The sequence below is a fragment of the Bombus flavifrons genome, chromosome 4, assembly GCF_040668555.2.
Source record: "Bombus flavifrons isolate JBK064 chromosome 4, iyBomFlav1_principal, whole genome shotgun sequence".
Taxonomy (NCBI): domain Eukaryota; kingdom Metazoa; phylum Arthropoda; class Insecta; order Hymenoptera; family Apidae; genus Bombus; species Bombus flavifrons.
The window spans coordinates 11,710,604-11,734,207 of NC_138445.1; the positions used below are offsets into that span (position 1 = coordinate 11,710,604).

A 23,604-nucleotide genomic window follows, 5' to 3' on the forward strand; every position below is an offset into this window, starting at 1 on the left:
GACGACTTTCTCCTTTTCTCTTCTTTGTAAGATGAAAATTAACGAACAAACACTCTATTGATCACATCTACGACTTACGAAAGCGTTCCTTTCATCACGAATTGTCGTTATTAATTAAATAATGCTAATTACGATGCTGTATACTATAATTGTATAGGATATAAGCTATCGCCATTTTAAATCAACAACACTAAATGTTCGATTCTCTGAGTTTCATTTTCGGATAATTTCACGTCATGTTTCGTTAGAACTTTGATTGCTTCGTGTCGCGTAATTATAATATTATATATAGGTATAACTACTCCATGAATGCATAAATAAGTATTTATACAACATTGAGTTGTGCTGTGATTTACGTCCATGTACCTAGTTATACATAAAACAAGGATAATTGAGAATAAAGTAAAATACCTAAGAGAATCTGTATTGTTCGTGTACTTTCTTTATCATCGCATCTCTCATATTAAATATCTCGTATCTCTGCGTCGATTACCTAATGATAGACAAATTGTAACTAGAAGCTGCAACGCTTCGTATCGTCTTACGTGTATTAGAAAGAGAAGAATAGATTCCTGTGAAACGTACTTTGATAAATTATTTCTGAACGATGGCATATGTGTGAGATTAAGTTTAGAAAATGTATACATTGTTATAAGACATTACGAAGGATAGTAAAAGTTAGGTTATAAACAGAATTAAAGAGAAAATCCTTAAGATACTCTTTAAATCTTCGAAAAATCTTTAAATATCTTTGTGAATAATATAAATAATATAAATAATAATATAGATAATATAATATATAATAATAATAATATAGAATAATATAAATTCTTCTCCATTTGAGTTGAGGGTTCCGAGTATTAACGTTGAATATGAACGAAAGATCTTATAAGAATAGATAATGTCCGAAGTTATCGTTCCATTTAACTGTTCCGTAATAAGAATGAACCGAAATTTTGCCTGCAAGTTGTCCGGAATCTCTGATCTTTGTAAAACAATTCCAAGAGTATAGGGATGTATGCCAAATATCGAGTTACGTATTAATTAATATCCTTTGGTTTGAAACGCGAGATATCTATCTATCTATCTATCCTTCTCGCGCAATTGCGCCGTCCTTTTCTGTAGCTAAGAATGGCTGCTGCCATTTATTGAACTTCGATTGAAATTAAAAAATTGTAACAGGAACGTAGAATGCGTAAGGAGGTTGCTGAAAGTGCGACAAGGAGGGCAATATTTGAGGGCGAGAAGGATAGACATATTTCTCTCTCTAACAACATTAATTATTTACTTTTTCTCTGGGAGAAATTCGTACACTTTTGGAATCTTATAACAAAGATTAGATCCTTGACGATTCTCGCACATACTACTGAAGAAGAATTTTTGTTTAACTAATTATTTATTAGAAATTATTGCATAAAATGTCGAGCAACGAGTGCGATATATATCTACAAGTTTTTATTAATATTAATGATATTTTTATTAATGTTAAACTTTCCGAAAGTTAATTAATATTCTATGTAATTATAGAAATTTCCTTAGATTCCATGTACCTTATATTCCATGCAAGAAAGTTCATAAATTAATTAGGTATAATGTAAATTATGTAAAAGTTTATGGCATCGGTACTATGCAATAACGAAACGTCGTACAATAACAATTAATAATTAATCATTTAAGCGAAAATTCTTTTTCAAAACTACATGCGAAAGTATTTTGGTATTCAATCTTTATTATACGATGCGAAAAGCGCATAGATCAGACGGAGAAATATATCTGTCCTTCTGGCACAATATTTCTCTCCTTGTCGCGCTTTTCGGTGCTGATACCTACTTGTACGTTCTATATTCCTATTATTTCTTCTTGATTTCAGTCGGAATCCAACAGATGGCAATACCTCGCTAATGTGACGCCATATCAGAGAGAAATTGAGAGTGCTCGCGCTTATGGAGCTGGTAACTCCGAACTTGTGCTGCACCATGCGGCGATGTGCTGAATTCAACTAAAGTTATCATGCACAAGAACCTATTTAATTGTACGGTTCTACGGAAAAGTTCATATCAATTTTTCTATCCGAGATAAACAAGTATGAGAATGACAAAATCGCACAATAATGAAACTAATTCTAAGTTTCCTAAGAAAGAAAAATTAATTGTTTACTATATCTTTGAACGATGATACATATAAAGTAGGGTTAAAAGTACACCCTTCCTTCTTCATATTATTATTTAGTCTTCGAATTAGGATTTGAAGTTCAGGAATCCATTGTACCGGTTAAAAAATTATACAATATTAAAGTTTGGTATTTTTAGGCTATTTGTTATGTAAAGTATTTATATATATAATATTGCTATGAGTAATAATGATTTTGTTATTTTCATACTTGTCTATCTCGGATAGAAATGTAGATGAACTTTTCTGTAGAACTGTATAATTAAATAGGTTCTTGTAGCGTGGAACTCAATAGGTTCTTGTCTATGCTAGTGTGTAACCAAACAAGGCAGATCCCTAACTTTAAGCTCAAATACATAGGTTCTTATATATGCTAAATTGCAACCAAACAGGGCAGATCCCTAATTATAGAGGTTCTTGTGCGTGCTAACTTTAATTGAACTCAACACTTGGCCGCATGGTGCAGCACTAGTCCGAGAACAACCAGAATCATAAGCGTGACTATTCTTATTTCCTCTGTGGTATAGTATAATTCACTATACCACCGTTGATCACATTGAAATTTGTATTTTATATTTTACCAACCCGAAATTGTTTTGAACATCATTTGGATTATTTCAGAAAAAAGACTGATAAAGTAATTGCTGTTGGGTCCTCTTCGAAATATGTTAATAAAACATGTAGTGAAAAACAATCTTCTTAGGATAGTTCCATGAATTGATTAGAAGTGGAAAGAAGGACGCAGATCTACGTGCCTTGTGGAAATTAATACAAAAGTCTACATCTTATAAACCGGTACGTCTTATTCGTTACTCTTTGTTCTCCCACGGAGTCAAGTGTTTATTCCTCACGCAAATCCTTAACATTGTTCCATAGGTCTTAGTTTATGTTTATGTCGTATAAATATACAAATAGCCTCAATGTCCTTTGCAGACACATGTAAACTCATCGATCAAAAGGGAATGTTTGTTTTGCTTCTCTCTGCTTTTGAGTCTCGAGCCATCACGAAGGTTAGACCGAACGACAGTACGATTACTTGACGACTTTGTAAGTGCACAAATTTCTTATTATTCTATACTTTTTCGTTTTTGTCTGACTCATTCACGTAACGATAAAGACAATTTATCAATTTGATTCATAAAAATTGTTTCAAATAATAACCATTTTTAGAAAAAAGCAGAAATTAAATTTTACATTGTGTTGTTTGATAATTATTTGATCTAAATTTTAATTTATAATTTTAATGTTAATTATTTGTTTCCAGACTTATTCAAATATATATATATATATATATATATATATATATATATATATGTATATAATTGTTTGTATATATGCAATAAGAAAATTTTTATATGCTAACTACATATTCATAATGTATATTTTTATATGTATACACATATATATTTATAATACACATATTTATTTGTATTTTTCAAAATATGTCTTAGATTTCAAAGCACGTAATTGAAGTAAACAATGGCTGGCAGTGGAGAACTTTGGGTACAGTGCTTTACCTGTTGTTTGATGCAACAAGGACCAAGGACACGGAATGGAAGACAGAGGTCACATCAGAGGTTAAGGATAGATCGTAGCATGATAGGAGTACCTACAAACTTTAGGCATACTGGACATATTAGTAGTGGAGATCTCGATATGAGCAATGCACAATTGTCAAATATTCAGGCACAAATGCAAATGAAAGGAGGCTATGACAATGCATACAGTGTCAAGGTACATCAGGAATATGCATTAAAATACTATAAGAAAGTATAAGTTTTTAACAAAATATCAATTATTTTCATTTCAGGCATGTTGAAAACAATTATAAAGCAGTTTCAGATTGTTCTGCAAATAATCTTCTGACATGACTAAAAAAAATGACTTTTTAACATTTATGATCTTTGTATGAGGGTGGACATACATGCCGTTACATTGTATTTTCAGAATATGCTCAAAGAAAATACTTTGAATATGTTTAAGATTAACACAAACAAAAGCTTTGTAAACACACAATGTTGTAAATCATTTTTATTTTTTGATATATCTTAAGTATATTACACTAAAAGTTACTCTCATTCATGCAGAGATAATTTCACAATTGAAATTAACATTTTAATTGTAAATAAGTATTTGACTTTCATGCTATTTGAATCTCCAATTTTATACATAGTAAAGACTGGATACCTAATAGAAACAGAAACTGCCATATTGTACACAACTTCTTCCAGGTGCATTTTTTACTTACAATTATACTTCCATTAAAAGAAAATCGATGTTTGTTAATGTAAATGGTAATGTAATAACATAATAACTGTTATATTACATGTTAATCATATTTACTTGTTTTTTGGATATGAGAAGAACTTTTATAGTAGTAGATTTTTCATTAATAAGTATTAGATACTGTTCTTATAATTGCAAGTGCGAATATAAGTACTCCGTGTTACTAGGTAGTGTTTTTGTAAAAAGAAAAGAATGTATTCTGCATAGCTCACCTGTGCTGACTAATCGATAGATATTTTTAGCGTATATATGGTGAACGTTCATGTTCACAAAGCACGGCCCATTTTTCCTACTTCTGTATTCATCCTTGAATAGGGTGTATAAACCTATATTAGGTAATTTTCGGAACGTAGATGTGTCAAAAATTGAGAAAATGATTTATATGTATTTGCCTAGTCTATAACCATTCTATTAAATCTCATGAATTATGCTAATCATTGTTTGTCATATTTTAAAATTACAAATTGTGATCTCTCGAGGATATAACCATGGACCAATGTGAAAGAAAAGGAAACAGGGGGTTTTAAAGAAATTCTCCCAATGACCAATGTAGATCTATAAATTTGCTAGATAACTCAGAAAAATATTCTTAATTTAAACGTACATGTAATTTCTTGAATATATTTTTATCCTCTGTGCATCACAAATTATTTATGTCTTCGAAATTTAGATAAAAAGAATGTTTAATTCATAATGTATAAACATTGGATCACTTGTAGAAAATTTTGCGAAAAAATAATGAATAGAATAAAATTGTAAGTACTGTATGTAATGTGTAAGAATAAACTCGCGTATTGACAAATTAGAACAAAGTGGATCCTTTGGATGTAAATATACATATATTTTCCATATGTTTTTGTGGAATATATTGTTTCATTCTTTTTATATAACATATTTTTCATAACAAATATAAACATTATAATCTTTGTTTTATGTAAGATATAACTGGTGAATGAGTACATAAGAAACAATATTCTTAAACTAAGAATCACATTATCAATGTCACTAACATATCAAATAGTATCACATGATATAAAGTCGTTTCATTCCTATTACAAAACTTTTTGCAATTGTAAAAAATGTATAATTATAAGAAAGGAAGTATAAACACATTTAGATAAATTGTACTTTAAATGTTTAGATATGTACATATATCAATACGCTGTTCTTTTAAGTTAGTTTTCGAATATCCATAAAATATGGATGATCAGAAAAATGCCTACGAGTATTTTAATTTCTTATAAGTTTAGATCCAACAGCTAACAATAAGCTGATAAACTTATCTTACATGAGTTGTTTTACATTTTCTTTACATATTCACACACATATATACATATACATATACATACATATATATATATATATATATATATATATATATATATATATATATATATATATGTATATGTATTTATATACTTATGCATATTATGTCAAAACTGTATAGTAAAATATTTTTCAATTTATTCATCTATTTTTAATAGGTGCTGTAGTAGATGTAATTTGACTTTGCTGCCCTATACCCATTCTTGTAAGTAGATTTCCAGTAAGTGTTGCAAAACAGCAACAACTCGCTGGGAATCGGAAAATATCTGGAGCAACACTACCGTTTTCCGATATTGATAACAATTCTCTAAAAATGAATTTTTGCTTGCAACTTGTTTCGTAACCTGCAGCAAGTCCACTTATCACGCTACAGCTGGCGCCCTCCGTTCTGTAAACCATACAAAAATATTTATACTATTTTCTTGTAAAATATAACATTTATATATCTTTTAGAAAATTGTAGAAAATAAGTCTATTGTGATATTTTACGGTATACTTACCTACACTTCTCAATCCGTATGCCCTGTTTGAAATTTTTTTGATTCGCGATGAATTTCCATTCATTGTCTTTGTTCTCCGCTGATTGAGGAAATATAATTTGCTCCTTGAATAGTAATGAAATTAGAAATAGTAGAAATGAAAAGTTTACAATTTTTATATTCAATCGTATTATATTCATTTTTATAACAAAAAAATGTGACATATTTTTCATTGTTTATACATAAGTACTTACATCAGCTACGCAAAGAGATAGTTCATCGTTTGGCATGAGCCTCTGTCCTATATCAACCTAAAATCGTACAAAATTTGTTACAACAGTTCAAAAATTGTTTAAAAAGTCTTTGAGTATTGAAAAATATTGCATTGTACTTACTCCATCTACACTAGAAAGATATTTAATGCTTTCGTTTACTCGAAGCGCCCTATTCACTATATCTTCGGGATAAGAGTCTACGTTCTCACAATAGGTGGATCCTTTGCAAGCGGGGGGCACGTGTCTCTTTTCTCCAGGAAATATAATCGTGTCATCTAATAGCATGCCACGTTATGAATGATTTAATAAAATATAAAAAATATAATTTACTAAAGATTAAACATTAATTTCTTCAATTATAATAATATGATTGATTACTGGATGACTACTTTATGCTTTGAGTATATACATGCTTTTCAACATCTTTCTTAAATGTCATTATTTTAAAATTGTCGCCAATTATGGTTTATCATACCTTTGTGTCGATTTGCCAATTTAATAGTACTTTGGTGAATGTCTCTTGATTGCACAAAAATATTTTGTGGCATCTGTAAAAAGTAACAATAAATGTAAAAACATAGTTAAGTTCAACAATCATCTTCTAATAATAATATAAGTATTGCGTGTTTCAGTAAAATTAATCGAAATTACAGACGCATCGTGATAAGTGCCTTATCAGGAAAATGTTATGCTCTTAAAAGTTCCATTATTTCTTAAAATAGTATTACTTATTATATTATTATTTTTATCAATGTTAACCATATAAACTTTTATTTAGTCTTATGCTTGATTAACGAATTCCAGGAATAAGAAAATCTTTTCCTTGTAGATTACACTATCTCTCTGTTTTTTATCTTAGCTTTTGTATCTTTTTGTTCTTTCCTTATTAAATAAGACACTTCAAGATAGAATAAATGAATCGTAATCAATAATGCTTCGACCGTATATTTCTCAATATGTACAGAATTTATGTAAAGGCTTTCACAGACCCGATGCAAATTACATCAATAAAGTGACAACATCTAAAGAAATGAAAAAAGAGATAAAAGATATAGTTTCATAAATGAATGAGCAATAGCAGGATTGATACTTTTGGTGAACTTGAACTTTCAATAATAACGAAACCTCGAAAAATTAAAAAAAAACACCGGCGATGTTAAGAACTTATCTAGACAAATTAATATTTAATTTTATACCGGTATTCACCAGTTTATTCGGCATGGATTATTCTTAAACAGGACCAAGAAATATGATAATTTATTATATTCAAAAAGTAAGTGTTGAATGGTAAGAAAATATATTACTCCTATAACAAATATTATGTTATCAAATTTCGTAAATTGTAAACGTCGAATTAAAAAGATATTAAATATTTATGACAAATATATACAAATTAAAATTAATGTCTTCACATCTTTTTCTTTAATCTTATTCTCTATAGCTAATTGTTAATTTATAAATAGATATACTAAATATTAAATAAAGATAGAGAGATATATTTCTTAAAAAGATACTCTTTTATCACGGTTCATCAGCTCAGAAGTAACAGAAGGCTGATATAATTTGACTTCATCTAAGTTTATCCTGACTATTAAGATTCTGTTACACGACAACAAACCGCAAATTACGTAAATATAGTAAATGTTAATTTCAAATGTTTTACAATGAATTTAACATTCAGAAAAAGAATAATTCTGCACGAGATGATTACATTTTGATTTATCTCACAATAACTTTTTTCTGACTAAATAATCTCTTTTAGATATTGTGGATGGATTATTATTTACAGCACAATTTAATCCTATTAACTACGAAAGGAAAATTAAAACTAAACGTACATCGTTTACAAAATGAAATCAGTTATAGTTAAACATGTAGTTCGCAGCTACGAAATACCCGTGAATAATAATTTTGGTCTTAATATTTAGATAATCTGAATTACTAAAAGCTATATCCACATTTCTATCACATTATACATTTATCTAAAAAAAAAATACTGATTTCTTACCAGTAGCGTTATTAAAAAACAAAGTTCAGTGAGTATGAAGATTTTCCAGGTCATCTTTCTAATACTTTTAATATTTAATAAGTCACAAAATTCGCACTGTTTTATTCGGAAAATATTTAGAAACACTGTATTTGTTTATTGATTTTGTTCGCTAACTGTTCGTAGGGCAAAGATCACACGCGTCTACGGCGACTTCGACAACAAGACTGAAACTTCGGCAGATTACTCGGCGATCTTATACGTTCGACTGATCGTACACAATTGACCTGTTCCTTGCGTACCAGGTAGTGTTTTAGTCACAGTCACGGCAATGGCTTGTAATTGTAGTTTCTTACAATTAGTACTCCAGGTAATGGGACAAGAGACATCTACGATGCATCATAGATATTTGTATAACAGTAACATCAGGTATACAATGCGTTTCCTCACAAGCAAACAATAGTTAATTTATTTTATATATTAACGTGTAACAATTCATTGTACTGTTTGCATTGTTATTATGCGCGAAAATAATATCTTCCTTGTCTGTATAACATTTATTTTTGGTTATATATAATTTTCTTCACCTATAATCTTATTTGTGCATAATATTTTTCATATATTTTTTTCTTTATATTTCATTTCTTTCATATTCTATGCTTTCACTCTTATTATGCGCTAAATTAATATCTTTGTTTGAATGTTAATATTGATTTTCTCTTTTTACTTTCCATTAAAATAAAATATCTATCGTTAATAAACAATACTACTGAGATTTTGCTGTATACATGCAAGTTTTGATGGTACCTGAAGAATTAATCAGAATAAATATAAATTAGGATAAATGGTTTAAAAATAAGTAAAGGATAAGAAACTTCGAAAGAAATATAATTATGTGTATGTAAATAAACCAGAACAAATAGTAACTGTTAGTGTAAAATGAAATGCCGTATTTTAACCTGAGCCTACCTATTGTTCATATTTATTATCGTCTAAATTTAAGTGGAAAGGTACTTATATATGCCGCTAGGGATCGAAAGTGCCTGATATCCGTCCATACCTGGGAAACCGTTTTCTTTGTTTTCTTAAAGCTCCAAGTATCAGCCGATCGATTTTGTAATTCGAATACCATATATTTCAAGAATTATAAATGCAAAACATAAAATTTGACTGAAACGTTTAAATAACAGCGAAATTTTAGGATATATTAGAATTCTATGTAACAAAGAAAATTAGCTTTCATTGAAACTGGATTTATTTGAATAGATAAAACGGTTTTTGGAACGGTTTGACAGTATAAAAAACGCGCGTGAAATCAAGTAAATCTGTACACGTGAAATATTAGCTCAATTTAAATTACAATAATGTCTGATATAAAGAGTGTTTTGTCTCTATTATGTCAGCATTTAAATTTCTCAATCAACATCGTGATGAAACCTGAATATTTTAGGCTGGCAAAATTTAATAGCACGGCAGAAAATGTCGTGAGTATTATGCACGATATCACATAACCTTTCTATGTATAACGCTACACGTTTTAACATCCATGAAATAAGGATTTCTAATATATAATCTTTTCTGTATTAGACTAGAACGTTTTGGACAGCACTGAATGTCTTAAGCTATTATGCTGTAAAAGAAAAACAAATTAAAATTGATTTTCAAAAATATGGTAAATTTTGTTAGTTCTTTCTTTCAGAACTTTTTAATTGATGCTAGTATTTACAAGATTAATCTTTCTTTTAGATACAATATGGGCTACCAAATTGTGTTTTGCATATTTACAATACCCTGCAATAGAGTTTTATGCTTTAAGCGAGAGTAGTAAAAATAACAGACCATTATTATTAGCATTTGCATGGCTTCTTGGAACACAAGATATTCTAAATGTTATCACTCACATAAATCTGTCTAATAGTGTGCTAGGAAGAGAATGTTCACGGTTGAATAGCGTACAACAGGTAATTAACTGAATATGAATAAATAAAAATATCAAGTAAAAAGTATTTATAACTTAATTATCCTTTAGAAGGAGGAAACACAGTATAATATACCAGAGACATTCAGTGCACAGATAAATAATATATTGTACTTAAATGGTAAAGTAAATTATAATATAAAAGAGATATCTGAACTGATTTCTGAGAAGGCTAAGTTAATAAGCAAAATTCATACTGCAAGTGCTGAAGTTTATGGTCTTCCACATCTAAGTGTATCAGAGACAGCACTGATAAAACGTATCTCAACTACCAATAAAAATGCACTTTCCAATGAAGACAAAAAATATATAAAAGAATTATCAACTATTGCTAGTTTATTAGATATACATATGAAGTGGTCTAAAAAAAAACATATATTTTTTGAATGGATGGTAAATAGAAGAAATTTGATATTATATTCACACATTTTATCTTATAAAATAGAATACAATACCAGTAATAAAAATTACAGGTAACAGTAGTTCAAGAACATAATAAATCGCTGAACACCAGCTTTGAAAGTATAGATTGGAATGAAGTTTCAAAGTTTATTTCTTTGTTATGTTCTGTGACTGAAGAAAAGCTTGAAACTTTATCATCTAAAGAAGAAACTATTAATTCTCAAGGTTATGAACCCAAATGCATTTCGCGTTTATTAAAGGTCCAAGGTAATAACACAGAAATAGAAAGGTGGCTAATGGAAATTTCTAGTGACCTGACCAAAAAAACAGAAGATTTAGACAAAAGGAAAGAGGAACTTTCTGAGAAACTAAAAGAAATATTACAGTCAATCCCCCACTGTGTTGAAGTCTCATTTTTATAGTAAAATAAAAATCAATACCTTTTTATCATTTAAATATTTTAAATGTATAGTATAAAATAATGATACGCGCAGTTATTCGTCATTAATTTTCACTTTCACTATCAATTCTAGATACGATAGGCATTACTGATACTTGATCAACAACGCCGAATGACGAAATGAAGACATTAAAAATTGTTACTAGAAATATACCGATCACTGTCCAATTATTAGCCCGGTTGGCCTTGCACATTTGAGCATTATCATTAACGTCGTATCTACTATTCCAAATTAATCCTATTCCCACTGCAATTTGTAATATTAGGCTGCTGCCTATTAGCACCAATGATGGATAATAATACGGATGCCCCCCGTCAGTTTGTAAAACATAACGCAACTGATTTGCATTAGCAGACAAAAGAGCCAGATCCATCATTCCTTGTGCGAGCGTTTTCTTGTGCTGATAGATATTCACGTCAGGTATCGGCTGAATAGGCGGCATAGATGGCGATGGTAAAAATGGAGTTCTTGGGATTTCTGATACCCCTGGTTCACTTGGCAGGAGACCATCATCAATTCCTATCCGAGGTTCAAATCCTATCGGAAAACTTCCTGCCGGTTCTAGGTCATCGATTTCTGGGCCGGACGTCGGTCGTGGATTGTTTGTATTGTCTGTCTCGAGCATGGAACCGGAACGCGATATAGTCTTCAGTGCTAAAGGTTTATAAGTCAATGGTTCTGTCAATCGTTCTTTATCGCCAACCTTATCCATATAAATAATCATTTCATCGCTTTTATCTCTTGGTTCAGTCATATTTAACTTGCAGAAAATAATACGTTCGTTCAACCACTGTCAATATATCTTCAACGTTCTTCAAATAACAACGAGAAGAGATAATCACCTCCAACAAGTCTCATGGAAGTTCTAAAAGCACCTTCTTCCTTTTGGTTTCCTCGTTTCCTGATAATGCTCTTTTCTTTTAAAATGTAGCAGGAAAAATAAATCAGATACGAATTAGTATTGTAAACACAAGAGTCTGTGGCTTATATTATCTACCTCTCTTGAATATCACTACGATGTATGTTCCTTGTATCTCGCGTTGCGTTTCTTTCGTTTAAATAAGTTTTCGTGTGTCACAAGGGCTTCGACTGGCAACACTTTTAAACTTGACTGAAACGTTTTAATACAATGCTTCTGTTCATTCACTAGATGAGAACAAGCTGATTCATGTCCGTTATTGTGATGTCATACGTCGTATTTCCCTTGGATTTACCATTTGTGTTTCAAGGCTACTGTTTACTGATACCAATCATTTAGTTGTACTGTTTCTTTACGCTGGATCGATTCACTTTGCTGTGCTATGTAGAGTCTTTAAACAATTCTTAGAAGTAAGTTGAAAGTAGAATAAAATCAATGATCACTTCTATCTTTATTGAAAATAGCTAAGTTCCAATATGCTTCTACAATATATCACATGTAGTTATTTGTTTGACTATATTAAATTTCCTTTTTAAACAATTCAGGTATATAGACGAGTAAAAAGAAGTGGTTTAGAGTTTACATGTAAACTGCAACTACCACGTGCTTTTCTAGCCACATTTAAAGACGCGTTCTGACGCATTCTGACGCTTTATGTCAAGACTTCTGCAGTAGAAGGGGAATGGCATTGCTCCAATGGGATCTTACGAGATCATCGATGTGCGGCTATAAATAATATGTAAATTTTGTCTGCGAAGTCAGAGAAACACGAGAATGTAAACTGTAAACAAAATTCTAACAATATCCTAGCAATAATACAAACTTTATTATTTAAAGTTAGTAATGTACGTGGATCCTGTTTTAAAAATACGTATGAAAACAAGTTTTCAAATTATATTTTCATGTTTACTGATTTCGTCGAAAAAGAATGATATTTGATGTACGCGGAAACGAACGGTAAAGTTCCAAATCAGTAATCCTGGGTAATGAACGATATAAAACAGATTCACCGTATTTCCCCGTCGTAACTGGTGATTCCCGATCCGAAGCACAACGAATTTGTTAAGAGACACGTACGCATCTACATTGAGTAACGATACGAGGAATTGCAGACGATTTGAAGAACTTTTCTGGTCGCGTGAATCCACCTAACATACAGGCGACTCAGACGTTTTATTTTATGTAAAATAATCTATCTATACGATCGTCGTCTTTCCGAGAATCGACATAGACAATTATTAGGAAATCCTAAGCTTAAAATACTTAAATAATTTCATGTCTAGAAATCGTAATTAGATAATATAATTGAATAATTTCTTAATTATTCTTAAACCCGTCTCCGATTCAAAGATTCATTCTCGAGATATTCTATAAATTCTAAAATTATTTGGACCTAAGATTAGCTTCGTATAACTACATATGTAGAGCATCGTGATTATCGAGCTATCACGTTGTCAAGCAAACAACCATCGTCGTTAACTCTCAGGTAGGAAGTAGCATTCCTACAGTCATTGGTTCAAGCTGGACACGGGAACTGGTAGATATACACTTGGCAAATCAGATTTTCAAGATCTAACAAAAAATTCAAGAAGCATTTTATTTATATTTTTCAAGTAAATAATTTAGTAGGACTTATCTTCAGTCTAAAATATTACGTTCTATTTGTATATCTTTTATGGATTGATTTATCCGAAAAGAACGAGGAAATGAAGACCGATAAATATGAAGACTCAGAAGTGTTGCGCTCACTGTTCGGGAAAATTAATCAGTTGGGAAAACGAGCCCCACGCATGTTGCCAGCCACGATACGTTTCGGGAAATTTAAGAATATCTTCATTGAACAGGAATGTGTCAAACGCTTCCAGAAAAAGATGCGTTAAGGAAGAACTTCCAGAACCACTGCCAGAGAACCGATTAGCCTGTTACGATCAATTTGCTATAGCGAAGAAGCTTCATGCAGAGAATTTGGAACATCAACCCCTTCCTGATAAAGTCAACGACTCTGTTTTCAAAGATGTAAAACCAGAAGAATGTTGTAATGGAATCTCGTCGAAGAAATGCTGTGAAAGTTGTAAGCATGAAATTGAAGATCGTTTCATGAGCTTGACTAAGCATTGTGGACCAGTTTTAGGCTGCAAGGAGCCCAAAACGAAGATGGATCTAGCTATTTGTTGGGAAACTCCAATAAATCCAGTTTATGAACCACCTAGATCTACTCATATCGATGGCTCAGAAGGTGGACTCGCGCCAGCTATATTTTCTCTTGTCCAACATACTTCTAGACCCACCGCTCATTCTAGAATTTCGAGAAACGAGAAAGGTTGTACTTGCTGTCAATATCATTGTAAATTAGAGGGAGATTTAGATTGCTCAAAAAACGGAAATAAAAAAGGGGATTATAAAAGTGTGAAATGCTGCAGTGATAGTCTTTGTAATGGCTTGAATGGAATAAAAATTTCAAAGCAGGTTCAAGTTGATGAACGACCAACAGCAGGATATTTCAGGAAGTGCGTTGCCTGCAAAGACCAGACTAGAAATACACGTGAAGATCCTAGATTGATTAAATCAGCCGTCGGATTGGCATTGGGTACAGAAAAGGCTAAAAACAATCAACAAAAATGCGGAAGCAAGACAGCGGTATCGAAACTAAAAACGCCTTTTGTTAGAAAGTCTTCTTGCATCAATACTTTAGCTCCTCCATTTAGTGTTGTTAATGGATGTAGAGACGCCGATTTTCCAGAACATTGGAGACTCATGTCAGTTTACCAACAGTCGTATAGGAATCCGTACAGACGAAAAATTTATCGTTGTTAATTTGTATAAGGTGAATTATGATGAATTTTCTATTCTATTCTGTTAAAAAAATGAGAATCTTTATGTTACGTGAAGTATTTAAAAACATATGTAATAAATTAAAATGAAAATTGAAAGTAAAATTTAAACATATCAATGTGGATTTTAATATTTGAATCATGGGATGTATATCTAACTTTTATTTATATTTATAACTATATTCTTCTACTTTTTATACTACTTATATTAATATATTGCGGCGTGGTAGTAATTCCTAAATCCTGCATGGAGTCCAGAGGAAGGCTTTCGTTTAAATGTTCAAGAGCAACATTTTGCAGCCGGTTCAAGAGATCAGGATACGGTGATATGAATCTCTGAAAGTCGTGGCGATATAGTACAAAGATTTCACAAGTTTCCACCGCAACTATGGTTGCTACTCTATGCTCGGTGTCCATCACCAGAGCGATCTCTCCGAAATAACTTCCGTCTTCCAAGTGACAAACCTTTATGTTTCGCACAACAAACGAAAAGTATGAGAAAAAGATAAGTAATAGTCGATAAAGAACTACGATAATGTTAATGTTACTTCTTTTCCCACGACAGTGTAAACTGCTACGGTACCGGATGAAATGAAATACAAAGCTTCACCACGGGTACCAGCTTTGACGATTTCATCGCCAGTCATATAGATCTCGGAGTGTAATGAACTCGTTAACTGTACGATTACAGTTTCCGGTAAATGCTTGAATAATTCTACGCTATTAATCAGTCTCAAATAATTATGAAGTATGAGTTCCTGGAGGGTAAATTTTTATCGTTAAAATATCTGATTATATGTATATATTCTCTTTTCTAGATATATAGAATATTAAGAAGAATTATTGATTCTAAATAATTTTATCGAAGTATTGTTAGGATAGATAAACCTCTCGTAAATATGGCGAAACTTCATTTATTATTTTCTTATTCCTTTCGAAGCTCTTTCTGTTGCGGTAATGGTAGAAAGTTAATAGCCGACGTTGTAGGGCATGTGGAAGCTCCTTGTATCGCATGTACTCCTGTAACTGCTGTATTATTTTCAGGTGACGTTTGATAGTTATATTGAACGTTGTCATTAGTTGAGAGAATTGCGCTACAAGAAATGCAGTTACAATTTGTAAATCTAAAGATAACACCTGGTATAGGAGATACTTACTTAATAAAAATACGTTACCAAGGAATCCGATGATCGTTAGGATCAAGTTTAGTATAATATCTTCTTGCGTTTTCATATCCAAATAGTGAGCAGAGCGAGCACAAGCGACAATCGAACGATGCAGGCACACGAGGTATTTTTGTACTTTCGTTCGTTTAATTACAAAATGTGATGACTTGATCCAAGAGCTGAATATAAACTCAGAATTGATAAAAAAAAAAACAAATTTATTGGATTGCAAATACTAACTTGTTGCTTAAAGTGCCTAATGTATCTACAGATATGGGGACATAATATTGTAGACAAGCAGCCCAATGAATGCATATTATCACGACCGTGCACGACTCTAGAATTTTATGCAATTGAAAACTTATTCTATACACCTGAAATTACGAAATCATTCTAATCAGCTATTCTTTTGTCGCAATCTTCAATGCGAACTATGTACTAACATCGCGAACTCTACTAAAATAAACGATGATATTGCGGACTCTCAATATCTTCATCATGTTTAATGTAGTACAATACCACATCGAGTTAGGTATAATATAATCAATGAGTCCTATAGGTAACACGGTCAAGATGTCTATGAAGAAATAGCTCTGCAAGTATTTCCTATAGAAAAAATATATTAAGATTACTGATAAAAAAATTGATTAGTGGTAATGTATAGCATCGATCGATTAGCAGTATCATCTAGAAATGAAAGTACCGCGCTACTATCACAGGGTCAAGGACAGTGACTTTCGTTCGATAATCATAGTATCCAGTAAAGAACCACATTACAATATCGCAGAGAAACACTATATTCATCGTGTCGTTAATCACGTGCCAGTTAGTATGTCTGCCAAAGAAAAACGTGATGGACACTGGAGTAACCAAAAGAGCCACAAATGTAAATACAATCATTAACGATTCCCAAACAATCCTATGAAAATTAGCATCATTAATATGTATATATAAACTATCAAAAGAAAAGAATTTAAAGACAACCTGAATAAACTAAAAGGATGTATCATGTAACGATGTGATTTTAGGTGTCTTGAAATCTCATAATTCACTGCGGTTGTACTTTTAAGGCACCAGCGAGTCAAGGGATGTCTCCTAGATAAAATACGTAGTTTTAAAAACCAACGATTCAATTTATTCCAAATCCGGTTTCCTTTTATAATATTCTTTATTTCATCTTCTTCTTGCGGTTGCTCGCAGATATGTTGAATAACCGGAGCACGCTATTTAATGTCAAAATTAGATGGTTGTGTATTATATTAGTGAATGATAAATTTGAAGCGTTGTGTTTGTATAGTCATATTAGTGATTGAATTATGTTACTCAAGGACTACTAAAGAGATTAATTTACCTCCACACTCGGCGCTTCCGCAAAGTGGGGCACATATGCCATTAAATCCATCCAGCTGATTTGTTGTTTTGACAGATCAGTAGATATGTCGTCGACGATAAAACGAAATGATTTCTACATACGTTACGCAACTACAAACTTTTTATTGATCAAAAGAAATTAGTGAATATTTTAATCTAAAAATACGCTATCTTTATTAAATATTATATTACATAAATATCAGAATGAATATATAGATAGAAAAATGTAGTTTACTTGTATAATATCTAGATTCGATTGACTGAACGCAAAATTGCATAACAATGCTATCAAAGCAAAATTAAAGATGAAGAGTGTTTAATCGGTTTTATAATAAGTATTATGTATTATATGACAAATTAGGACTGTTATATCTATTGCGTGATTTTAGAAAAGCATGTGACTATCGTCGAAACAGCTGTAACACACTTGAGAAATGATTTGATTGTTACACGATATATTTAACATAAAACGACAAATTAACACTTAGCCAACCGAACGGGAAGATCTCCTCTCTGTGAAGAACATTGCTGCGTTCTCCCTTTTTGATTTTAGCAACGCGTTTTCTTTTTTGTTGTTGTTATTATTAGTTATTGTTTACCTGGAATTGTTCCCAATTAATTGCGCCACTTTTTCTGCTTTTATAAAATACAGTATATAATAAAATACACCAATTTAGTGGTGTTAAAATTAATTAAAAAGTTACACTATCAGTTATGACTAAATAAAGTTATAATCAAATGATACCACACTGTAAAAAAATATTAAAATGCATTATGAATTTTTAATTTCACGTTCAAGTCGTGTTATTTATCTATAGTCATCTTTAATGTTTTTAATTTTACCTACATTTTTTTATACTTTTAATATATACTTTTAATTTGATGTTTTGTATAAACAATATATGAAATCATTAAATAGAATTATTACCGCAAAATATAATTAGCCACTTAAATAATTTTTAGATTTCTTTGTTTTTAAGTAGTGAATATTAGTCCTCGATACTTGGAAAAATGTATAGGTTGGCTTGTCCGAGCGCGGTAGAAACGTGTAGCTCGCTGTGGTGCACTCGGTTGGCTAAGTGTTAAAATCCAGATTTCCGGATAGGTGTAGCATTCGTTGAAACGAGATACTTCGACACGTTATCTTATTAATAGTTTTTTGTTATGGCGATAATGTCTGACAGCAAAAATCATATGAATAACATGTCAGAAACGGATAATTTACAATTGCCTATAGATGTAAGTTTCTTATTATCTTCCGCATTCGAAACTGTTATTTGGGAAACATAATTTTTCATTTAAATGTTACGTCATTTACTTTTTCCTCTTTACATAGTGACTGTTTGTACAAAATAAAAGATTTATGATAACCTAAATAAAAACGTTTATTTTGGAAAAATTTTACTAATAGTTTATGTAAAAGATTCACTTTATTTAAATACTTTTATATTTGTGTACTTGCTTTCTATATTTGTTATACTTCAATTAAGAGATAATAAATATATAATATGATAAGACATCTTTTATTTTTTGAACTTCATGTTTTTTACTTGATCTAATTAAATTTATTGAGTAGATTCATTTTAATTTTAGGCGATTATACACATATTATCATACTTGTCTACATCTGATAGGATGGCAGCAGGATTAGTTAATCGAACGTGGCATGAAGCATCTCTTGCTATGAAATTTTTAGATGAAGTAGAATTAGTACTTGGTCAACCACGTGCAGACAATTTAAATGAAGTGATAGAACTTTTACAGCATTCTACGAGACCATTTTACAACTTTGTTTTTAGAAAAGTAGAATTAAAGAGGAATATGGCAATTTGGGATCAATATGGACCGCATATGAAAAGTCTAGTACTGGTAAAATTATTTTAACTTATTATTAAGTATTACATTCGTGAAATGAGAATATATTTTCCTAATACCATATTTTAATTTTCAGTTGTGCTGTGATCTAAGTGAAAAAACATTGGTAGAAATTTTTAAATGCTGCAAGTCTTTGAGAATATTGCATATTAATGATTGCAGGGAGTCTCTAATGTCTGGTAGACTTTTAGAAGATGAAAATGACATAAAGGAACTCTCAGAAACATTTAAAAATGTCTATGAACTTAGCCTTGGATATAACCGTTTCTTAAGTGATGCACTTTTTAATAGATTAGTTGCCATTTGTCCAAATTTGGAGTCTTTAAGCCTTATGGGCTGTCAGATGACCTTTCATTATGGACTGAATAGAAAATTTTATCCTGATTTTTACGGCTTACCATATCCTTCAAAATCAACACTGACTTTTATAAATGCATTAGACTATTTTGGACGACAAGCTTATAAACTGAAGCATTTGAATTTTAGCTATACTTTGATTGATCCATCTGCTTTAACTATATTATCAGGTCTACAAAATCTGAGATTAGAGTCTCTAATATTACAAGGATGTGATCATTTATCTATTGAAAGCATTAGAGGAATGACACAGCATCAGACTTGTTTAAAAGTCCTCGATATTAGCTTTAGCGTGCGTATTGCAGATGACAGTTTACTCTGTATTTGCGAAAATTTGACGAAGTTAGAAACACTTAGAATAAGACGATGCCGTGAAGTAACCGATATTGGTATAAAGTATATTCAGTTATTACAACATTTAAAAGAACTCAATATCTCGGAAGACGAACAACTTACCGATGATTCTATTACTCGTGGACTTTGCTCTGGTTGTAATATAATAGATGACGAAAATATGAATCAAAATATTGATGGAAATATCAATTTTGCTCCTCCAGAAAAGAATTGTGTTCGGAGAAGAACAGAAAAAAGGATGAGAAAAGAGAATATGCGAATACTGTCAGCAAATGCACTGCGTATTCATGAAGAATCAGTTGAATGCATATCCAAATTTTTTCCTAATTTAAGACAACTTGAACTTAGCTATTGTTTTAGTGGCGTTACCGATAAAACAATACAGGTATGTATAGATCAATTCATTACCGTTATTTTGTAATTTAATATCATAGGAGATTTATGAAAAGGGTATTATTCATAAGAAATAAACAAATAATAATCTCTGATAGATTTTATGCTGATTATTTTCCTGAATTTTCAGGAATTACTAAAACTTAAGAGAGTCTCTGTAAATCATAAATTTTTGTACCAGCGATGATGCTCGTGCATATAAAAGTAAGTTTATCTTTTATAGATGATATTCAAGGAGCTTGTACATTTGCAAACATTAAATATAAGCCATTGCGATGAGGTCAGTGATGCTGGCTTAACGGGTATGGGTATTGGTAACCACAAATATGTCGAAAAAATACAAGTTGCACATAATCCAGAATTTACAGAATCCAGATTAAGAATCAGTTTACGGTCAAAGGCCGAAGAAGAGATAGTACGCGATGCAGATCGAAAACGAGAAATCATGAAGCTTTGCGAAAACGTATCTAAACCTTTAAATTCGTTTTCCGGATACTCTTTGATCAGGCTTAAATGCCTTCAAGAACTCGATCTTTCTGGGTGCAACAGAATTACTGATGTCAGTTTAAAACACGCATTCGCTTTTCCAGAATTAAAGATCTTAAATTTAAGCCAGTGTCAACAAGTGGGTATAAATCAATCAAATAGTATATTAAAAATATTTATATTTATAATAAATCATACCTTTTGTTACAGATTACAGACATTGGATTGGATTATTTATCAAAAAATAATCCGGCAATCGAATACTTAAATCTAAACCGCTGTTACAATATATCAGATATTGGTATATCATATCTTGTTCAGAGATTGCACAGATTAAAACGACTTCTCATACAGGTATTTTTATAATTAAAAATTAACTTCTCTATTTTTAAAGCTTACACTGGTGTCTTTTTTTATAGAGATGTTCACAACTTACGGATCGCACTCTCGACTCTATTAAATTGTATTGCAAAAGTCTACATTACCTAGATACACGTTATTGCCGGGGGATGTCAGTGGCAGGTCTTGAAAGCTTGACACATTTATATGTCGATTGCCATGAGCATGCAGATGTTGCTTCGGGAGAAAATGAAATATTACCACCACCCCCTCTGCCTTTACCATCATTATCATCTTTGCCATAGAGACGGTATCAATACCTTCTTTTGCATTTTAAGGACAGGGTAAGGGAAAACTGAAGTATTATTTTAAAAACTGACTATAAATATACTACGCGATAGAAAGAAAAATTAATAGATTATATTTTTTATTCGAACATTTGTATAAAGATTATGCTTATATTTGACATTATACGTATGCAAATTTTTTAATATTTTCGAGTATTTGCGTAGAAATTTTTAATTCTGTACATATAATAATATGAAGGAATTTTAGTATATATTATGTCAGATATCTGATAACGATTTTAAAGCTTTTTTAGGGGGATGTATACAGTCTTAAAAATCGAATAATTTGGATATATTCGGCATATTCATCATTTAATATAAAATCTAATTTAAGCAAATATGCATATTTATGAAATAAATCGGCTAAAATATAATTTAAAGAACATAATTTTTCATTAGTTCTTAAATAAATGATGTTATTATTTAAAGTATCACAGGTTAATTTACGATTTTATAACGAATTTTATTCTGCTTTATGGTACAATTTAATTGGTATTACAGCAAGTATTACAGAAATGATAAAAATAATAATTATGTATAACATTTTATACGCGTTTTAAGGATAAAATAACTTCAAAATTTAGGAATTTTTATATATTAAATCGAGAAATTTAATAAAGATTCTTTTTTTAGACAATAACTAATAAGTAGGTAATAGCTGCAATTGAAATAGTGAAAGTATTTTTAAACAAATCTTTGTACATAAAATAACTTCATACATATAGTATAAAAACAATGTTAATAATTTCTATACTGAAATTTAAATTGAAATATTTTTGTGAAAATGCTATCATTAAAAAAAATCTATAAAATATAAATACAATCGGTTTTTTCGCACATAATGTAAGATTTGCTTCTCAAAAACTTATAGTCTAGATTATATCGTTATCGTTATATAAAAAATAATATTATTCAAGTTGCTCCTTCCAGCAAATTGCTCAGCATATTATTATTTGAGCATATTGCAATATATATTTCGTTAACGCACCGGAGATTTTCGAGTACTTTTAAATAGTATAAAAATTTTTCAAAGTTTCATGAATGATACACTATTGTACACAATTCATGTATGATACTTATATAAGGATAGATCGTTCGAGTTAGGATATATAATAAGATTATGTAAACAATGATCTAAATTTTATTTAGAAACAAACAAATTTAACATTATTTTTAATGATAGTTAAAAGCTTGTCTGTGTCGAATAAAGTAATTTCGATTAAAATTGTGGTTTTCAAAGATATTATAATGTTTTTAATCGATCGCCGCTTTTTTAAATATATATATTTCATCATGTGATAACGTTAGTTATAGACAGCAGAATAAAGTCAATTTCTTTTTGTGATATAATAAAAATAAGAGTATAGATATTGAATTTAGGAGATAGATGTCGGTAAATAAAAATTGCAAGTTTGTTTCTCAATGATTTCCTCCACACGTTTAGATACATTTCAATTTATCCTTTAATTCTATTGTAACTGGTATTTTTATAATTAACAGCAAAACATGCAATTTATGACCGGGAAAGGAGGAATCGTCACCCGTTTTTAATCAACCCTACCTTTTTGTACAAAATTTTAATGTATCACAAAATTGGATACCTATAAGTGTGTAGTATCAACTATACTTTTGTACAGGATACATTATTTTGATTTTGTTACACTCTTGTAGTTTGATCTTCCATGAGTAAGTGAATAATCGTTTGGTTAAATATTCTTTAAAGTGTACATACACTTAATAATCAAATGATAAAACAAATTGATATAATTTGATTTAATCGTTTGAAATTAATGACTTTCTATT

General features: G+C 30.6%; 7 protein-coding genes across 14 annotated transcripts; 4 read left to right on the top strand and 3 right to left on the bottom strand.

Annotated features, from left to right (window-relative positions):
* Window positions 1-2,669: 2,669 nt before the first annotated feature.
* Spec2 (CDC42 small effector protein Spec2) lies at window positions 2,670-5,306 on the top strand. The gene is made up of 4 exons (XM_069112315.1): window positions 2,670-2,964; window positions 3,103-3,216; window positions 3,621-3,903; window positions 3,980-5,306. Exons 3-4 carry the CDS (start codon window positions 3,649-3,651, stop codon window positions 3,986-3,988), a joined length of 264 nt encoding a protein of 87 aa, XP_068968416.1. The 5' UTR covers window positions 2,670-2,964; window positions 3,103-3,216; window positions 3,621-3,648; the 3' UTR covers window positions 3,989-5,306.
* A 479-nt stretch (window positions 5,307-5,785) lies between these two features.
* On the bottom strand, window positions 5,786-8,685 carry LOC138179484 (uncharacterized). The gene is made up of 6 exons (XM_069112314.1): window positions 8,544-8,685; window positions 7,011-7,083; window positions 6,656-6,810; window positions 6,515-6,571; window positions 6,282-6,385; window positions 5,786-6,169 (listed from the first exon to the last, which is right to left on the bottom strand). The coding sequence occupies exons 1-6, from the start codon at window positions 8,595-8,597 to the stop codon at window positions 5,923-5,925; spliced, it is 690 nt and encodes a 229-aa protein (XP_068968415.1). The 5' UTR covers window positions 8,598-8,685; the 3' UTR covers window positions 5,786-5,922.
* Window positions 8,686-8,811: 126 nt separating this feature from the next.
* On the top strand, window positions 8,812-22,359 carry LOC138179478 (uncharacterized). Of its 4 annotated transcripts, XM_069112304.1 has the most exons (7): window positions 18,669-18,889; window positions 19,244-19,519; window positions 19,602-20,621; window positions 20,853-20,931; window positions 20,998-21,254; window positions 21,326-21,469; window positions 21,535-22,359. In XM_069112304.1, exons 1-7 carry the CDS (start codon window positions 18,815-18,817, stop codon window positions 21,757-21,759), a joined length of 2,076 nt encoding a protein of 691 aa, XP_068968405.1. In that variant the 5' UTR covers window positions 18,669-18,814; the 3' UTR covers window positions 21,760-22,359. The 4 variants fall into 4 exon arrangements, with proteins under 4 accessions (XP_068968407.1, XP_068968405.1, XP_068968403.1 ...); XM_069112306.1 differs by lacking the exon at window positions 18,669-18,889 and adding an exon at window positions 8,812-8,951 and having other exon boundaries at window positions 20,853-21,254; XM_069112302.1 differs by having other exon boundaries at window positions 18,671-18,889; window positions 20,853-21,254.
* Window positions 9,672-13,463, top strand: LOC138179480 (uncharacterized). 3 transcript variants are annotated; one of them, XR_011173063.1, is made up of 6 exons: window positions 9,674-10,006; window positions 10,110-10,194; window positions 10,269-10,483; window positions 10,552-10,893; window positions 10,974-12,692; window positions 12,828-13,463. XR_011173063.1 is itself a non-coding variant. In XM_069112311.1 (5 exons), the coding sequence occupies exons 1-5, from the start codon at window positions 9,887-9,889 to the stop codon at window positions 11,322-11,324; spliced, it is 1,110 nt and encodes a 369-aa protein (XP_068968412.1). In that variant the 5' UTR covers window positions 9,672-9,886; the 3' UTR covers window positions 11,325-13,463. The 3 variants fall into 3 exon arrangements, 2 of the variants coding, with proteins under 2 accessions (XP_068968412.1, XP_068968411.1); XM_069112311.1 differs by having other exon boundaries at window positions 9,672-10,006; window positions 10,555-10,893; window positions 10,974-13,463; XM_069112310.1 differs by having other exon boundaries at window positions 10,974-13,463.
* Window positions 11,406-12,117, bottom strand: LOC138179483 (ninjurin-A). The gene has a single exon (XM_069112313.1). The coding sequence runs from the start codon at window positions 12,115-12,117 to the stop codon at window positions 11,407-11,409; it is 711 nt and encodes a 236-aa protein (XP_068968414.1). The 3' UTR covers window position 11,406.
* Window positions 14,005-16,210, top strand: LOC138179481 (uncharacterized). Its single transcript, XM_069112312.1, has one exon. It carries the CDS (start codon window positions 14,005-14,007, stop codon window positions 15,094-15,096), a length of 1,092 nt encoding a protein of 363 aa, XP_068968413.1. The 3' UTR covers window positions 15,097-16,210.
* Window positions 15,291-18,664, bottom strand: LOC138179479 (potassium/sodium hyperpolarization-activated cyclic nucleotide-gated channel 1). Of its 3 annotated transcripts, none has more exons than XM_069112307.1 (9): window positions 18,579-18,664; window positions 17,631-17,768; window positions 17,264-17,502; window positions 16,983-17,198; window positions 16,723-16,885; window positions 16,520-16,653; window positions 16,002-16,458; window positions 15,662-15,871; window positions 15,291-15,578 (listed from the first exon to the last, which is right to left on the bottom strand). In XM_069112307.1, exons 2-9 carry the CDS (start codon window positions 17,679-17,681, stop codon window positions 15,291-15,293), a joined length of 1,758 nt encoding a protein of 585 aa, XP_068968408.1. In that variant the 5' UTR covers window positions 17,682-17,768; window positions 18,579-18,664. The 3 variants fall into 3 exon arrangements, with proteins under 3 accessions (XP_068968408.1, XP_068968410.1, XP_068968409.1); XM_069112309.1 differs by lacking the exon at window positions 18,579-18,664 and having other exon boundaries at window positions 16,002-16,207; window positions 16,289-16,458; window positions 17,631-17,741; XM_069112308.1 differs by lacking the exon at window positions 18,579-18,664 and having other exon boundaries at window positions 16,002-16,207; window positions 16,271-16,458; window positions 17,631-17,741.
* Window positions 22,360-23,604: the final 1,245 nt, after the last annotated feature.

What these genes read in the sequence shown, in the direction of transcription:
- LOC138179478 (XM_069112302.1), top strand. Translation starts at nt 18,815, where the DNA reads ATGGCGATAATGTCTGACAGCAAAAATCATATGAATAACATGTCAGAA. An exon ending in ATATGAAAAGTCTAGTACTG is followed by an intron (nt 19,520 to 19,601) that starts GTAAAATTATTT and finishes TTTAATTTTCAG; the next exon opens with TTGTGCTGTGATCTAAGTGA. An exon ending in TAAAACGACTTCTCATACAG is followed by an intron (nt 21,470 to 21,534) that starts GTATTTTTATAA and finishes CTTTTTTTATAG; the next exon opens with AGATGTTCACAACTTACGGA.
- LOC138179481 (XM_069112312.1), top strand. Translation starts at nt 14,005, where the DNA reads ATGAAGACTCAGAAGTGTTGCGCTCACTGTTCGGGAAAATTAATCAGT.
- LOC138179479 (XM_069112307.1), bottom strand. Translation starts at nt 17,681, where the DNA reads ATGGATTTAATGGCATATGTGCCCCACTTTGCGGAAGCGCCGAGTGTG. An exon ending in CATCCTTTTAGTTTATTCAG is followed by an intron (nt 17,199 to 17,263) that starts GTTGTCTTTAAA and finishes TAATTTTCATAG; the next exon opens with GATTGTTTGGGAATCGTTAA. An exon ending in GACCCTGTGATAGTAGCGCG is followed by an intron (nt 16,886 to 16,982) that starts GTACTTTCATTT and finishes TTTTTTCTATAG; the next exon opens with GAAATACTTGCAGAGCTATT.
- Spec2 (XM_069112315.1), top strand. Translation starts at nt 3,649, where the DNA reads ATGGCTGGCAGTGGAGAACTTTGGGTACAGTGCTTTACCTGTTGTTTG.
- LOC138179484 (XM_069112314.1), bottom strand. Translation starts at nt 8,597, where the DNA reads ATGACCTGGAAAATCTTCATACTCACTGAACTTTGTTTTTTAATAACG. An exon ending in GTTTTTTAATAACGCTACTG is followed by an intron (nt 7,084 to 8,543) that starts GTAAGAAATCAG and finishes TACTTTTTACAG; the next exon opens with ATGCCACAAAATATTTTTGT. An exon ending in TATCTCTTTGCGTAGCTGAT is followed by an intron (nt 6,386 to 6,514) that starts GTAAGTACTTAT and finishes TTACTATTCAAG; the next exon opens with GAGCAAATTATATTTCCTCA.
- LOC138179480 (XM_069112310.1), top strand. Translation starts at nt 9,887, where the DNA reads ATGTCTGATATAAAGAGTGTTTTGTCTCTATTATGTCAGCATTTAAAT. An exon ending in AATTGATTTTCAAAAATATG is followed by an intron (nt 10,195 to 10,268) that starts GTAAATTTTGTT and finishes TCTTTCTTTTAG; the next exon opens with ATACAATATGGGCTACCAAA. An exon ending in ATATATTTTTTGAATGGATG is followed by an intron (nt 10,894 to 10,973) that starts GTAAATAGAAGA and finishes TAAAAATTACAG; the next exon opens with GTAACAGTAGTTCAAGAACA.
- LOC138179483 (XM_069112313.1), bottom strand. Translation starts at nt 12,117, where the DNA reads ATGACTGAACCAAGAGATAAAAGCGATGAAATGATTATTTATATGGAT.